Source organism: Dreissena polymorpha, chromosome 16 (genome assembly GCF_020536995.1).
Source record: "Dreissena polymorpha isolate Duluth1 chromosome 16, UMN_Dpol_1.0, whole genome shotgun sequence".
Classification (NCBI taxonomy): Eukaryota; Metazoa; Mollusca; class Bivalvia; order Myida; family Dreissenidae; genus Dreissena; species Dreissena polymorpha.
The window spans coordinates 1,292,867-1,309,935 of record NC_068370.1 but is presented as its reverse complement, the minus strand read 5'-3'; the positions used below and the strand labels follow the sequence as shown (position 1 = coordinate 1,309,935).

At 33.5% G+C, this 17,069-nt stretch overlaps 1 protein-coding gene and 2 long non-coding RNA genes across 27 annotated transcripts in view; 2 read left to right on the top strand and 1 right to left on the bottom strand.

The window, feature by feature from the left end:
- Positions 1-7,293, top strand: part of LOC127862565 (uncharacterized) — a 293,520-nt gene extending 286,227 nt beyond the window's left edge. For 14 of the 21 annotated variants that reach the window (XM_052401747.1, XM_052401743.1, XM_052401742.1 and 11 more), the window contains 4 exons: positions 219-299; positions 2,038-2,095; positions 2,483-2,653; positions 2,896-7,293. In XM_052401747.1, the coding sequence (XP_052257707.1) occupies positions 5,697-6,968 (1,272 nt within the window). In that variant the 5' untranslated portion in view covers positions 219-299; positions 2,038-2,095; positions 2,483-2,653; positions 2,896-5,696 and the 3' untranslated portion in view covers positions 6,969-7,293. The remainder of the gene's footprint in view (positions 1-218; positions 300-2,037; positions 2,096-2,482; positions 2,654-2,895) is intronic. The other 7 variants (XM_052401763.1, XM_052401761.1, XM_052401753.1 and 4 more) reach the window with 4 other exon arrangements.
- Positions 1-17,069, top strand: part of LOC127862577 (uncharacterized) — a 178,451-nt gene that overhangs the window by 84,034 nt on the left and 77,348 nt on the right. Inside the window, exon 1 of one of the 2 annotated variants that reach the window (XR_008040683.1) lies at positions 15,098-15,706. The exons of the other annotated variant lie outside the window; for it this stretch is intronic. This is a non-coding gene — a long non-coding RNA (uncharacterized LOC127862577). Of the gene's footprint in view, positions 1-15,097; positions 15,707-17,069 lie in introns of those variants that run through there. 2 annotated transcript variants of the gene reach the window in all.
- Positions 1-17,069, bottom strand: part of LOC127862575 (uncharacterized) — a 105,046-nt gene that overhangs the window by 82,388 nt on the left and 5,589 nt on the right. The gene's annotated exons all lie outside the window — the stretch shown is intronic.

Sequence of the window (17,069 nt, the reverse complement as noted above, 5' to 3'; positions counted from 1 at the left end):
GGTCAGGTGTTTTTTTTAAGTTCCCGGTGAGTTTAATAATTTTAGCTTTAACATATCAAAAGTGGTCACACAAAGTTGTTGGGGTTGCTTCCCTTCAATTGGAAGAAATTGTAAAAAAAGTTGATTAATACAATAACAGAGTTTATTATGCTGACAATATGTGTAAGTGCAGAACTATTTAATATATGATCAAGTTTACTGATTTATTTTTATAACAGTTCTAAGCCATCAATCGCAAGGATTATGAAAAGTCTCCAGTGGGAAAACTTCTGATGGTACAAACCCAAAGCTCCGGAAATGTAAGAATTTGTCATTTGTCTGAACACTTTAACCCTTTGCATGCTGGGATATTTGTCCTAATTAGCATTTTCTTGTGGTTTTTTTTTCAAAGAACACTATCAGAATAGCAAACAGTTTGGATCCTGATGAGACGCCACGTTCTGTTGCGTCTCATCTGGATCCAAACTGTTTGCAAAGGCCTTTAAAATTCGGTTCCAGAGCTAGAAGGGTAAAACAAATATTGGAAGTAGGTACCCTACTTTAACTGATGTTTACTAATACTGAATAGAAAATCACACTTATGGAATTATAGTGACCGCCCAGATAGTCAAACATTTTCCCTACATTTCACTGCCAATACAAGGTTCCCAGCCAACCTGGAAATCAGGGAAAACCTGGAAAAAAGACTCACTTTTTCCAGTCAGGGAAAAGTCAGGGAATTTGGGAAAAGTTCCTGAAATCAGGGAAAAATCAGGGAATTTCGTTTGGTCAGACTTTTCCAACTTGTGTAGAAATATAATACATGTTATTGTCCGCAAATGCTATTTATTAAGGGTGTCTTAAACAAGAAATAGGTGGAAATCATGATCCTGGAATTTTTATTTTCAATCAGGGAAAAATCAGGGAATTTTGTTCATACAAAAAGCTGAGAACCCTGCAATAAGGCCTGATATGGGATTTGACCTTTTTTTTGGCGTAGCTGTCCAACCTAGGTTTTTACCTTAACATGACCTGTGTAAGTTTCCTATCAAATTCAAATAAAATTTCCTGCAGCTAGATACAAATGAAAACACTCAATTGATGCCATTGGCTGATTTGAGTTTAATTTGCCCCCCCCCCCCCATAGAACAGTTTTACTCTCAACTCGTGACATCAATATAGTTTTGAGTGACATCAATACAGTTTTATGTGCCCCTTTATATTCAGAGGATTGTCAGCGCAAGAGCGTTTGTACTTAAAGGCTATGTTCTCATATTGAGTAATTACTATCATATTGCTGTCTGTGTACTAGTATATTTTAGTTCATTAAAGTATCGTGTTTCTCTATCCTGATATTCGTTTTTGGCCAAACCATTTTTAATTGTTTTCTAAATTGAACATTAAATATGTAAAAGTACAAAGTTTTAAACAAGCCGTCATTTCAGCAGTGGAATCGTTACCTCACTTTAATGCATTGCATTCCAACCGGCAAGGTATCAAGGTTAGTTCCCGGTCAGTAAACGGATCGTTATATTATATAGATGCTATCGAGTTTACTAGGTTACTAGAATTGTATTTAGACCAGAAATATGTTAAATGAAGATATTCGGCGATATAATTATGGTATGTCAATCAAAAGTTCTTAATGTGGCTCAACAATATCATGATAAATATTATTTTTGGTTAATTTAACAAGCATCATTTAACCAATTTGTTAAGCACGAGCGCGATGATTCCTGATACTGTTAATAATCAAATCAAATAGCACTGCCCGATACACCACGAAAACAGGTTTGTTAGAAGAACGGGCCTATAAATACTTAAAATATGTACTGATACTTTGCGTATGGCATGTTGACTTATATGTTTTAATTTTTCACTTCAATTCTTCTTTTAATTTTCTGTTTTGTATCTATAGATATATGATACGCAATATTTAATAATGTAAAATAAGCCGCAAAAACTCTGTGTAACATCCTGTTCTGCATGTGATGCAGCTGAGAACTGCATGGAAAAAGACATACACTACCTGTGATCTCATTCATCAAATTTTTTCAGATTGGTCAGAGGGAAACAGTAACTGTCAATCAGGAATCCACAGAAGTATCCGAACTAAGTACACTAATTTTAGATCAGCTTTGTAAGTTCATGAATAGAACTATGAAATGAAGTCCATTACTATTACAGTACCTTTATACACTTTTGATTAAGAAAAGACCATTTGATGTAATCAAGTATTGAAAACTCTGGGATAGTAAGAAGTCTAGTAGAAGTCTGCACAATATATTTAGGATAGCACAAAAATTATATCAGATCTGAATGCTTAACTTGTGTCCTGTGAACCTATTACATGTAGTATGTAAGAAAAAAGGTGTTTCTGTTGTGTTCACCCTCGAAATTAATATCTCTAATGCAATAACTGTTTGTTCTTTTCTTGCAAAATAATTATGCTTAATGTGACAGATGAACAGTCTCATTAAGTTTGTTGTCACCAATCTTTCAGAAAATAGTTCCCAGTGTTATCAAATTCAAGGCAAGGTTGCCAAAGTCCATTGCAAAAGCCATGAGGACAGAATGCTCTTTCAAGGGGGGAAATAACAACTAAGGCGCTGCCTCGTATCGGACTGACAATTGCAGAACAAGACACAATTATTAGTAATGAACTTCAACTAAAGTAATGAATCATTTTGTTTGTATTACAAACAATAATAGGAAGATTGTACTAAAAAACAAGGATAACTAGTTTAAACCAGAAAATAAGATTCACAAAAGAGTGATATTTGTATTCCATGTGGCAATTCCCCCACCCCATGATTTACAGGACAATTCACAATTTAAAGAATCATGTCTCAAATACACATGTTTGTATTATTTTGTTGGATATTTGTTTTATTTTTATGTCTTTTGATATTTCAGATGTTATTTCCAGACACTTCCATGTGGACAAGCCATGCTGGAACAAAAGATGAGGGGTGCTTTGCACAGATTCTGTTTAGTGCATAAATAAGTGTATGACCTTGTAAAAATTTAAATGAATATGGACATGTGATATAAGAACCACAGTGTTATTTAAATTTTTCAAATTGTTATGTTCTAAAACTTTCTAGTGCTTTGTAGATTGTTATATTTTAGGCAAACAAAGAAATTTAAGGCCTTGGGCCTCAAACAAAGAAACTGATTTTTTTTTAGCACGCCGTATACAACCAGTTGGAGTCTTTTTTCATAAAAAACAACATTTTGTACAAATATTAGAGTGGGTTTAGGGGGAGGTACTGTACCGACTCCTGCCTTACCCATCTTACAGATCACATGCACAGACCTCTAGGAGTATGTTCACGGGTATGATTATGCTTGACCTCCAGAAGGCTTTCGACACCATGGACCATGTTATCATTTGTCAAAAGCTCCTGGAGATGGGCGTGGAGTCGATGGAGTGGTTCCACTCATATTTGTCTGATAGGACTCTTTCTGTTCACGTTAATGATGCAAAGTCTGACTTTAGGTCGGTTGTGTGCGGTTTCTCACAGGGCAGTTATTTTTGGGCCTATTTTGTTCCAATATAGAGTTCGTTTTGCAAACTTATTTTTTATGCAGACGATAGTGCCCTTTTGTTTCCTCACAAAGATCCATCTTATATCAGTCAGGTTCTAGGCAAAGAACTAGCAAATTGTAGTAAATTGCTTATTGATAACATACTTTCTTTGCATCTTGGGAAAACAGAATTTATTCTTTTTGGATCCAAGAGAAAGTTAAGCAAAATCCAAAATTTTACTTATTCATGTCATGACTCGCACATGGCCAGGAAATAAAATCTACTATTACAGTTTTAAAATATTTTGGTTCATTTCTAGATACTATATCTAGATTGTCAGGTACATCTATTGAAGATAGTATTTTAAGTAAAGTTAGTTCAAGAACTAAATTGTTATATCATCAGTAAAGTTTTTTAAATAAGTCTCTTAGGAAGACTCTTTGTAACTCCTTAATACAATGCCATCTAGACTACGCATCATCTTCCTGGTGCTGTGAATGCCATCTAGACTACGCATCATCTTCCTGGTGCTGTGGCCCTACACAAACTTTAAAAAAGAAACTGCAGGTAGCTCAACACAAAGTTGTATGTTTTATTTATTACTACCATTGTAGAACATCACTTCGTGTTGCAGATTTTAAGGATCTTAAATTTTTGAATATTGAAAATAGATGTTAACAATTTTGACTTAATCATGTATATAAGATTTCGAAACAATATAGCACCCAGTTATATGCACAACAACTTCACTAAATGTAAGTATCCACTCGTACGGGACCAGATACAATAAGGGTGATTATCACGTACATCCAGTTGATACTTTTACTTCCAAATCTTTTTACCATAATGCAATAAAAGACTGGAATAACATGACAAAAAAATAAATGATGCACAAAGTCTAAGTATACGCTCTAAAAACTTGCTAAGAAGCATTTATTATAAGAAATGGAAAAAGTTCAGAAACAAGGGTATCTGTATTATAAGCTTTTTTATCACTTTTAGATCTGTAAACCATAATGTAATACATTTTTAAACTGTAAACCATATTGTTATGCATTTTTAAACTGTTTTTGTGCAATCATGTAAATTTCATCATACAACATGTTTTCTTATTTAACATCAAGATTTTTTTTATTAACACTATAATATGATTATATGACATTGTAAGACAGTTGTCACTTTCTTCCATCATATATGACGTATTTATGGTATACTGTTGCATCACTTATATATGTAAATCTTCATGTGACGGCTTTGGACCCCGTTGGAAATAAGTTTTGTATGATTTTTTGTCAAACTTTTAGGGTAATCCAGTGCACTTTTATATCTATAACTAAATATAATTTAATATTGACCCAATAAGTGTGATAACTTGTGATAGAGTATGAACCATATATATATGTATTATTATCTCTGATGGTAGCTATCTGTGATATTTCATGTCATTATATAATGTTGAAGATGCTTTTTGACCTAACATATTATTAAGCCCATGTCTTTCAACATTATATATTCATATCAATATAATTTCTAAATTCTTACATATTGAGGGTTATTGGTGTTATAGAAAGAGTTAATTCAACCTATTTTTCTTCACTTCAATTTATATAATGCAATATTCCTTATTTCATTGACGTTTCAAATACACTCATGTGTAATAAATGTGCTTGAAAAAATCTGCTTAAAAGGCACTGGAAATGCGCTTTAATATTAAGCGTATTATTTCATGAAAAAAAACAAGCACTTAAGTTCACTAATAAAATACACTTACTGTCTACTTTTGACAAGATGTGTACAAATATTAAGCAAAACTATAATCTTATGTGTAGTAATACACTAGTAAAGTGTGTTTTTTTAACATAAAAAATTGCTTGGTATAAGCCAAAAATACAGTGCCAATACCATGCACATTTAGATCAGAAATACAAAATATCACCAGATTGTTGCAATTATTTGTTCAATAACAATAACTGTGCATCGCATCTTAGGAAAAATAATGTGTATCTTCACTTTTTTTCTATCTTATAAAGCATTGATCTAAAATTGAACTCATCATATAACTGTGTATCTGACATAACAGTATAAGTGCAAATATCAGGATGTAATTATATATATATTTTCAGCAATTATTTTTATAAACATACACTACTTTTAGCAGTTTACAAATATGATTTGATTGTATAGCATGGTGAATTTGGTTGTGTTAGAATTGGCTAATATAATGAAATCCCTTTCATTGTTTAAACTGTCCAAACTTACAGGACAAAATGATGATAAAATGATGGATATATGCTACAAATACTCGAGAGTATGGCGCTATGAATATAACGCAAGTAAATGTGCCGTCATCGTTTTTAATGAGCGTACAAACACAGGAAACTCCCGCGTGTTTAGACTTGGAAGTGAAATAGTTAAAGAATCCGAAAGTTATTCACATTTGGGGATAACTACCGACGCGTGGCTTTCGTCGCAAATGCTTATAGCAGACGCCTGCAACAAGCTTCGAGGTACATACCTGAGCATATGCAGCAGCGGCTTTAATCCATCATCACTCAGCCCAATCACCTTAAGAACAATTTATCAATCCGTGGTTGTCCCGAAAGCATTATACGGCTGTGAACTGTGGACTGTTATCGGTGCCAGCGATATGTTACGCCTTGAGCGCTCTCATCGGTTTTGTATTAAATCTATGCAGCAATTTCATTCCTTAACGAATACGGACTTTGCATTAGCATCAATTAATGTAAACTCGATTGAGAATATCATTGACAGGAAAAAGCTAGTGTTTTTTGGTCAATTATGTCGTTTACCAAACCAATACCTTGCCAAACAAGTGTTCATTAACAGACTTGTACGATACCTGAATAACGACAAACAAACTAAAGGCTTCGTTCCGGAAATCTACAGACTGCTGTATAAATACCAACTGCAATCGTGTTTAGACGGGTATTTACAATCAGGTTTGTTCCCGTCTAAGCAAGCGTGGAAACAGATGCTCCAACGATCGGTATCCGCTCCGGAACATCACAGACAGTTGGAAAGTATCCGGGACGTGTGTCCCACATTGAACCTTGATGATGTTCTACACGTAGATAAGCCCTCGTCCCTCTGGAAAATATCCCGGATTTCGCCTAAGCTATCGCCCTTAATAGCCACCCTGATGGCACAACTGGGAGGATTCCTCTCTAGATCGTACCCAACAGTGTGCTCATTGTGTGGGATACACACGGAAAACAAACTACTTCATTCAGTGTGTTTTTGTTCGAGAAGGGAACTGTTACGTGACTCACTTTGGGATGCTGTCATTTACCAAAAGGGGTCTCAGTGTTTTATTAAATTAATACGAAAGACACCATTAAAACAAATCGTAACGTTGTTTCAAATGACGCTATCAACTACAGATGACAATCGCCTGAATAATCAATTAGCAATCCTATTGCTGAGACTAGTTTGTTAGTTTGTGAGTGTCTAATTATAAAATCGTCTCTCTATTGTTGTTGATATGCATGTACATATATTAATATACACATATTATTATCTATTGTATACATTAATGATGTAAATACTTGTTGTAAATGTGTTAAGCTCTCCATGAATGGAGGAAATAAAGAATCTATCTATTATACAACACAAATTTTGTTCATTGCTCCTCAAATACTGGTAGGTGTGAATTATTTTTCAATATGTTTACCAACATCATTTTCACATGTATTTAATTCTCATCTGATCAATAAATCGTTTGTTTGCATATTTGTTTATACATTGAATAAAGAAGACAAAACAAGAGGACAGCAACAGGTTGATTTTAATACTCCGTTATTTTGTATGATGGGAATACATAATCATTGTGTTGTGTGTATAAATTCCTAGTAGTTGTTGTTTCTATTAATATGTAAATTGTCTCATTTTCTTTGGGTTGAATCGACAAAACATAAAATACACAAATAATGTTTAACATTTAAATAATAATTATATTAAAAAAAATAATCACTAGGCTAAGATAATTGCAGACATAAATGTACAAGTATATTTATTCAAATATGGCATCCTTGTTCTTGATTTCCTCTTTTTTCAAGGCGTCGAACAACATGTTTTTACATAAAACATTGTCAGAATGTTTATCAAAATTCAGTTTGGTCAGTTGTTTTAAAGTTCCTGGGGAATACACTCATTTTAGCTTTAGCATATGAAAAGTGGTCACACAAAGTTATTGAGGTTGCTTCCCTTTAACTGCAAGAAATGTCTTGCATTTTACTTAATTTTGAACTTCACTGTTGTGTATTGTATTCTAAGGGACACAACTCTTATTGTCTTGTTAAAGCATGCAGTCATGAGATAGCTTGTATTGAGGTTATTTGTGTGATTTTATGAATAGTCAGTTGTGAGTTACCCATCAATGAGCTCAGAGTTATTACATCTGTTTCTACCATTTTTGTCTTTAAACTATAACAACACATACAAATGTTCTTCATATAATAGGCAGTCATAGAACCAATTACTGTTACTGTTAAGTATGTCATAATCCTTATTTTACCTTTATTGTTTAAGCAAAACAGTTCAATTGTGTAGTTGTGTAAAGTACAAATACACCTAATAACATGGTGTGCATAGCCCAGTGGTAACTGCACTTAACTCATAAGCAAGAATTTGTGTGTTCAAATCCCATTGGATCCATAGTAAATTTTATCTGTCACATTGTTTTGTTTTTTCACTAACTTAGTCATATCCTGCCATAGTTTTTGAGTTAATAAATTGTGCAATAACCGCATCCATGATTTGTTTTCATGTGGATGGGAGTTTATGTTCGTGTGAAACTAATCAGGGGTCATTCTGACCCACATTATTCAATTCAGGAATCATAATTTAACAAGTTAAGATTTTTCAATATTTCTAAAAAAAAATAATTGTTCACTGATGTTCTAGGGGGGGGGGTCAGCTGACCCCCATTTGCCACTAAGTGCAGATGCCCTTTATATGCATATTATTGTAGAAAAAAGGATTTTGGGCGGTGAAGATTTTTGGTAGAATTGTGGTCCCTCCTCTGTTTTTTCCAACATATAGTGGCTTGCACTTTTGTTTTCAACTCCTCTTTAAAAGCTGGTTTGTTTCTTGCTCAAATAAGTGATTGTTTATTTTGGCAAAACAGTTATTTAATTGCCACATTTACAGCTAACTATCATTATCAAGAAATATCTTTCATAGAACGTAATATGAACTGGCAGATTTTGTGAATTAATGAGATGCAGGAGTAAACAACAATATTATAATTGATAAATGCATAAGTTTAACCATAGGTATGACTTTAAATCAAATAATTAGATATTAATATCTATTATTAAAGATATTTTTTATGTTACACTTTTTGTAAATGGCAATAAGCCTTTTGTCTACATGACAATGTGTGCAAATGAATTGCATGGTGGGATAACGACCTAGCAATACTGCCAACTGAACAACCCCCTACTGGTTGGATCTAGATCAAACTTTCACTGTTGAATGACCTGAATATTTAGGCGGTTCAGTCAAGTTTTGGCAGAATTATGGACCTCCTGTCTAGTTTTCTACTATAAAATATTTATGGATTCTGAATTCGACCAGTTTTGGGCCTTAGTCTTATTGTCTGACATAGAATATGTAGTGGATTTGTCCTTGTCTGTGACATAGATCTAGTTGGTTTTATTTCAATATTTTTTAGTTATCTTGTTTTGTTGTAATTTACAATTTAGAATTACTGTAATTACTCGTAGTTTTTGGACACTTAAAAGAAATAAAAAAAAAAAAACGTGTCCAAAAATTAAGAAACAAATGATAAAAAAACAGGTGTCCGAAAATTTAGAGACACTATATATATTGCATTAAAAATCTGATACAGGTAGGCAATATATATAGCGCCCATTGTATCAACAACTAATATCATGTGCTTGTAAAATACCATGCTGTATAGTATAATTAACGTTTAAATATGTTTGCACTTTATGATTTTTTTAAAATTTCATATGCTTAATTTTTTTTTTACAGTAAGTTATTCCAAGGCTAACGACCAACGGGTTCAAAGTTGAGCATTGTTTTACCGATACTCAAGTATGAAGCTGTAATGAACGCATAGAGTTGTTGTCTTACACCTTTAATTGTTTGTATAACTCACAATAGGGTGCACTACGTTTCAAATGTATTAGTCACAGTTAATTATCTTTCTGGTGTGTTACCGTTTAACATGGTCATTCACCCAATAAGGCAAATATAATGGTCAATTGCCCTTGAGTATTCTTCTGCCGGGTTTTATCACCTTAATCCATTCGTAATAATAATAATTAATAAGGTGGCCGTGGCGTTATGGATATGGTGTCCGCTTAGCCATTGAGAGGTCATGGGTTTAATCCCTATAGTGAGAGCGCTCTTGAGATTTCCCTCAAAGACATCAAGTACTGGTTCTAGTTCCAGGAAACGGACTCAAGAGCTTTTCAAATAAGCCTAAGCCTTTCGATGCAATCAAGCTAAAATTAAAATGTTTAAACTAATCTGGTAGTAAACCACATGATCAATGTGACATCAGATAAGCAAAAACAGGGCCAAACTCTGGTAAAATAGCGCTGTTAAATCTACTGTCCAAAACTTTTGAGTCATTAATTATGGATGGAAACCTGTATGTCCGATAATTTAGAGTCACAAACATTTATTATTGTGGCCAAAAAAGAGTGTGTCCGAAAATTGAGAGTGGCCCAAAACTCGAAGTAATTACGGTCTGATCAGGTTAACAAAAACATCCCTTTAACGCTCCAGGTAATTTCTATTATAATTATCTGCCAGTCTTCATTTAAATTCATCAGCATTTAAATCTCATGATTTTCATGTTCCTATTGCATTTAGCAGTCAACATGGGAAACTATTGTCACAAGTGTGTGTAATTCTGATGGATTAACATTTAGTGTAAGATCAAATTACTGACCAAAGGTTTTGGTGAGTAAACTATTAGAAATTGTTACAGGACTCCTGCAGGCTGAAGCATAGAAGCTGAGTACCTGAAGCTCTCAGACTCAGATTAATCAAAACTTATGTAAAATTAGTGTCTAGATCTGTGGTTAGTTTTAGCTTCACATCATTTATACACCATGGATGTATGTGCCTCTGTATATCAACAGTCACAAACTTTTACAACAAAGTAATCCTGCATACAACATTCAACCCTGCATTCACTTATCCTTGAAGTTCATTGAAGCTGCACATTTGGAATGTTCATGATCTTGTTATATTAAAATCTTGCTAATCATTACCTATTTGTGACAACTTTGACAAGCTAGGGCTAAAATATGAGGACTGACAAGATTAACTCTTTCAGTGCGGGAACGGAATTTTGAAGGCCTGTGCAAACAGTTTGGATCCAGATGAGATGCCACAAAACGTGGCGTCTCATCAGGATCCAAACTGTTTGCTATTCTGATAGTATTCTTTGAAAAAAATCGAAGAAAATGCTAATTTTAGAAATTTAGCAGACGACAAATTTTCCAGCATGCAAAGGGTTAAGAGTCTTAACGTATTTGGATATTGTGTCCGCCCAGCGATCGGGAGGTCACAGGTTCAATCCCCATAGTGGGAGTGTTTCTTTCGATCTCCCTCAAAGACACCAACCAGGTAACAGACTCAAGTGCGTTTCAAATAAGCCATAGGCTTTCAATGCAATCAAACTAAAATAAATAGGTTTAATCTAAGATTTTTGAGTTTGTTTTTAAGTCTACACATATTTATAGCCCTGTAAACAATGATTTAAGAGGGGTTATATTGGACTGTCACTCATTCAGTTTGTCTGTCAGTCTGGCCATTTTTCTGCATATAATGTTTTGCATTTGTGAAGGAAACTTTTTCCACATTTCTCTAGTGATTTATTTGTAACTATAAATTAGTAATCACCATGAAATTTGATGATGCAATACTAAAGTTCATGCTCAGTTATCCACTTTTTCCTGAGTCCTGTGCCTTTGAACTTTTCTATCATCATTGCTGCCATAGAGAATTCCAATTTTGAAATTTCTTAATTCTTGGAGCTAGATCAAGCTGGATAAAAAAGGGGTGTTGGTATTGCAACATGCCATAATTCCCAGTGCTTGTAGTCAATTTATCCCATCATTTTTTGCATTTTTTTCGGCGTAAGCTGCATAAGCCAGCTTTTCACCCTGACTTGACCTTTGTAAGTGTCCAATAAAATTCAAATAAAATTTCCCGCGGCTAGGTACGAATGAATACACTTCATTTATTCCATTGGCTGATTTGAGTATACCACCAGAACATTGGAAACATATCCGCGTCTTTGTACCACTGTTTTACTGTATGAAACAATTTTATCTCTAATGAAAAGGCTTAATAGATAGAACAGTTTTACACTCAATTCTCGACATCAATACAGTTTGTGCGTACACCTTTTATTTTCAGAGTATTACCAGCGCAAAAGCGTTTATACTTAAAAGGCTATGTTCTCATATTTAGTACTTACTTCCATATTCCTGTCAACATGTTAACATGTAAAAGTATAAAGAGCAGTGGAAGCGAGGCCTCACTTTAAAGAATTGCATTTCAACCCGCGAGGTTTCGGGTCAAGTCGCGGACATTCAGAGTTTATATACAGGTCATCACCGGAGTTCGCGGTCAGTAAAATAATCGTTATATAATAAAGACGCTATCCGTGAACTAGGTTACCTGGAATTTTCTTTAGACCAGAAATATGTTAAAAGAAGATATTCAGCAATATAATTATGGTATGTCAATACTAGATTCTTAATGTGTTTTCAACAATACAATGATAAATATTATTTTTAATAAATTTAACAATAATTATTCCACCATATTGCCTAATGTACTAAAGTGATATTATGAGCATGTAACAGTTTATAGGTGTCTATCGCAACCGTTGATTATTTTTGATGTTTCTACTTCATATACACTTATAGTAATTAATGCAGCATCAACATACTAAAACAATATACCAGAAAGAGAAAAATAATGCATTTGAATATTAACCGTACTTTCGTTTGACAACTGATCATGCGTTTACGAGTTGAACCTAAATTTAGTTTTAGTGCAGATTTGTTCATACGACACAAAGACACAATATTGTTTTACGGATCATTTCGGCTTACAGGACTGGGTGGGTCACGTAAGAATATCGAATATAAAATATATTTTTATAAACAACTGGTAGCAAGGTGAGTTGCAGATAATTGATCAGTAACCACATTTTAACTAACTATTTTGACCTGTTAATTCTTTTCAGCTCAATTCAACAGTGCAAAATGCCCATAATATCACTTTAAGCACGAGCACGATGATTCTCGATACTGTTAATAATCGAATCAAATAGCAATACCCGACAGACCACTAAAACAGGTTTGTTCTCGTGTGGCCGGTTGACTCATATGTTTAAATTTCACTTCCATTCTTCTTTTGGTTTTCTGTTTTGTATCTATATAGGTTTATGACCAGCAATATGTTATAATGTAAAATAAGCCGCGAAAACTCCCCGTAACATCCCGTACTGCGTGTGATGCAGCTAAGAACTGCACAGAAAAAGACATTCGCTATCCTTGATCTCATTCATTAAACTATTTACGCCGTATATCTTTTTTAAAGATATTTCTTGTCTAACCTTTCATAAGTTGACAAAAGAAAAAGGCTTGAAGCACCTTGTGACATGACACTGATAAATTGAGCTTGTTTGCTGTAAACAGCACGGTTAAAAGTTAACAACCTCTATCAGATATGGTGTAATTTCATTAATGAGTTGATCATCATGGGATAACAATTTATCTATTTCTCATTTTGTTCCATTAATATTGCTAAAAAAAGAATTTTGAGTTTGACTGTCACTAATTTGAAACAACACAAAAATGCATGCAGGGATGGAAATTAGTGGTTCGCCATGAGCCCAGGGTGAGTAGATTTTGGCCCGGGCAACTATATTTCAAAAGTTGGTAGTCCGGCTGGGCAGCTAACTTTTTTAAGCTTGAAACAATTCAGTGCAATTAAACATTTAAATAAAAATTGGCGACTGTGGATGATAAATAGTTAAATAAAATTCATTTATTTAGGCTTGAAAAAGATTCAATTCAGACTCATAGTAAGACATAATGCACAGAAAGTGTGTCATGTTAACAATGTTGTTGTTTGATTATCTATTGTTTTATTTAAGGAAAGTATTACATACGAATGACATGACATGTACATTGTACTGGGCTTGTAAGTCTTAAGTGCTCAGCTGTTTTCTAAAATGTTTTGGAAGGCCTATCACATGCAGTCCATTATGTCCAATAATTATGTATTAATTTTATTTTTTAATAAAATAATAATTTATGAAAATGTATTCCTTAAACATTATTCTTATTTACCATTAAAAGCATTTAAAGGCAATTACACAGTAAATCCAATGACATGTAAATCAATCAGATAAAATGTTGAGTCCAATATAACACAGGTGTTTCTTAGTTCCTTTTTTATGCCCCCCGAAGGGTGGCATATAGTTTATGAACTGTCCATCAGTCAATCTCTCTGTCCTTCCGAAAACTTTAACATTAGTCATAACTTTTAAAATATTGAAGATAGCAACTTGATATTTAGCATGCATGAGTATCTCATGGAGCTACACATTTTGAGTGGTGAAAGGTCAAGGTCATCCTTCAAGGTTGAAGGTCAAATTTATGGCTTCAAAGCGGTGCAGAAGGGGGCATTGTGTTTCTGACAAACAAATGTCTTTTTCCTATTACCTTCCATTTCCGTTGCACATGTTTTCTGGAATTCAAACATGGAGGCGCCAATCGCTGTGATTGATTGTTGCCATATTATAATTGATTAACCCTTTGCATGCTGGGAAATTTGTCGGCTGCTCAAATATTGTCTGCTGAATTTCTAAAATTAGCAATTTCTTCGATTTGTTTTAAAGAATACTTTCAGAATATCAAACAGTTTGGATCCTGATGAGACACTACGTTCTGTGGCCTCGCATCTGGATCCAAACTGTTTGCAAAGGCCTTCAAAAGTCAGTTCCAGAACTAAAAGAGTTAACTTGCACTGGGGCATTTGACAGTCAAAGTGTGATTAACCATTGTTTGAGGCAAATAAAGGAGATAAAAATAGCATGTGTTTAATTATGAGTGTTTTACAGTCTTACGGTGTTACTATTTATATGCTATCGTTCGTTGGACAGCTTTTTACAAGTTTATGTAGTCATGTTTCATTTCATTCTTATTTGTAAACAATATTTTAATATAGTTTGCTTAAATGTAACTGTAAATTCACTTTTACTCGGTTTCATCTCATTCAAATGTGTAAACAATATTTATTTTTAAAAAGTATGCTCAAATGCAAGTGTTAACATAACCTGCAAAGGGAAATCAAATTCAGACAATTAAGAAACATTCAAATGCAGGTTTATCGTATGCAGAATTGACTTTCACCTGGTTTCAGAAAATAATTTCTAATTAGAAATACCCCATCCCATAATTCATTTTACAATTTTGCACTTCTGAAAAATGGTATATGTTTGTGTTTATAAAATTCTTAAATACACTTATGGTCAGTATTGGCCAGGTAGATTATTTTTATTTTGAAGTTGTGATTATATAGGATTATCAGATAAATAAAGAATATATACATATTAACTAGAAAGGGAGTATTTATCCAGATATTTAAAGGCTTAGGCTTATATGCATTTATTATATACCTGTTTAATGTTTTTAACAAAATACAGGTTGTATCAATCGTTGAAATGAAAAATCCTGTATTACGCTACTCGCTGTTTCCAATTCCGTATTACCATACTAGATGGACTGCTTTGACCCATTTAATGACGTCACATTACACGCACCGAAAATAGAAATATTTTATATTACGAAATATATTACGAAGTAAACTGTGTGACGTCATTTCTGTGACAAAACACAATAGTTTTATCTGAACTCTGTAACCAGGACATGTTGGACGTGGTGTTTTTTAACAGTAAACTATGTGTTAAAAACGTATTTTGGAGTGTGTGTTTATCATGCATAAATGTATATTTCGATAGGAATACAATAAAATAGTGTGGTTTAAAGTAAGTTTCGATAAAGACATGAAAGTTAGAAGTGGAAGTGCATATCGTTTAAACGTTTTTGCAAATCTGATTAAAGTTGTCAACTTAATTGTTATAAAAATTGGATTAACGATGGCAATAAGGTAAGCGTGTCGGAAACCTGTGTTTTCCCGGTTCGAATGTTAACACGTTAATTTACATAAACTGTATTCATACAAGTCTTAAATAAACTATGGCATACCGTTTTAGTCATTGTTTTGTTAAAGTAAAAAATACATTTGTTAACTGTTTTCGTTAGTTGTTGTATATAATAAAAGGAATATTACGCTAGTCAATTTTTCCAAGAGTTTGTATCACTCTCGTGGCTTGTGCTATTTCGCATCACACTCGAGGCTCCGCCTCTCGTGTGATACGTCATCACACAAGCCACTCGAGTGATACAAATTCTTTGAACAATTGACTAGCGTAATATTCCGTATGTATTTGCACCTGACAATATGTCAGCACATCATGGCAATATATTTGCACTGAAGTAATAACACAGTCAGTTTAAAACCAGTGTATAACCAGTTTCATGCCTTGGATCCCCTGATCCATTAACTCTTTCAGTGCTTGAACCGAGTTTTGAAGGCCTTTGCAAACAGTTTGGATCCAGATGAGATGTCAAACAACGTGGCGTCTCATCAGGATCCAAGCTCTTTGCTATTCTGATAGTGGTCTTTGAAAAAAATGAAGAAAATTATGATTTTAGAAATTCAGCAGACGACATTTTAGAAGATGACAAATTTCCCAGCATGCAAAGGGTTTAATTGGAGTTACAATGTAGTCATACATCTGCATGTAAGAAGTAAGGCTTCTTTTGTACCACTGATTTCTTAGCTAGACCACAGGATAATAAAGCAGTTTATTTGATGGAATAATTTTTCCAATGAAAATAAGAACAAAGCTGTTTTTTGTCAAAATCTTTAATTTCATACCAAAAAAAATATTACAACTTGCAAAAACCCACAGCTTAATTTAAAAAAAACAGGTACTTTTTTCTACATAATGATTTGAATAATGGGAGATGTCTAATTTGCAAAAAAAAATAAATGAGTCAATTTGTTGTTGGTGTTAAAGTGTAAAGATATAAAAAAAAGAGTTAAGCTTTTGACAAATGTTTTATAGTCAGTAAGTTATAAAGTCTGCGATGTAAATGTCAGAGATATCATGAAAGAAATCTCTATGGTTGGTCAGGCCAACAAGATTTCTTACCATGGTATCTCTGACATCTACATCACAAGACAAGCAAAATACAAACTGACTGAACACATAACAAAAAATGTCTGCAATGTAAATGTCAGAGATATCATGGAAGAAATCTCTATGGTTGGTCAGGCCAACAAGATTTCTTACCATGGTATCTCTGACATCTACATCACAAGACAAACAAAATACAAACTGACTTTACACATTACAAAAAATGTCTGCAATGTAAATGTCAGAGATACCATGGAAGAAATCTCT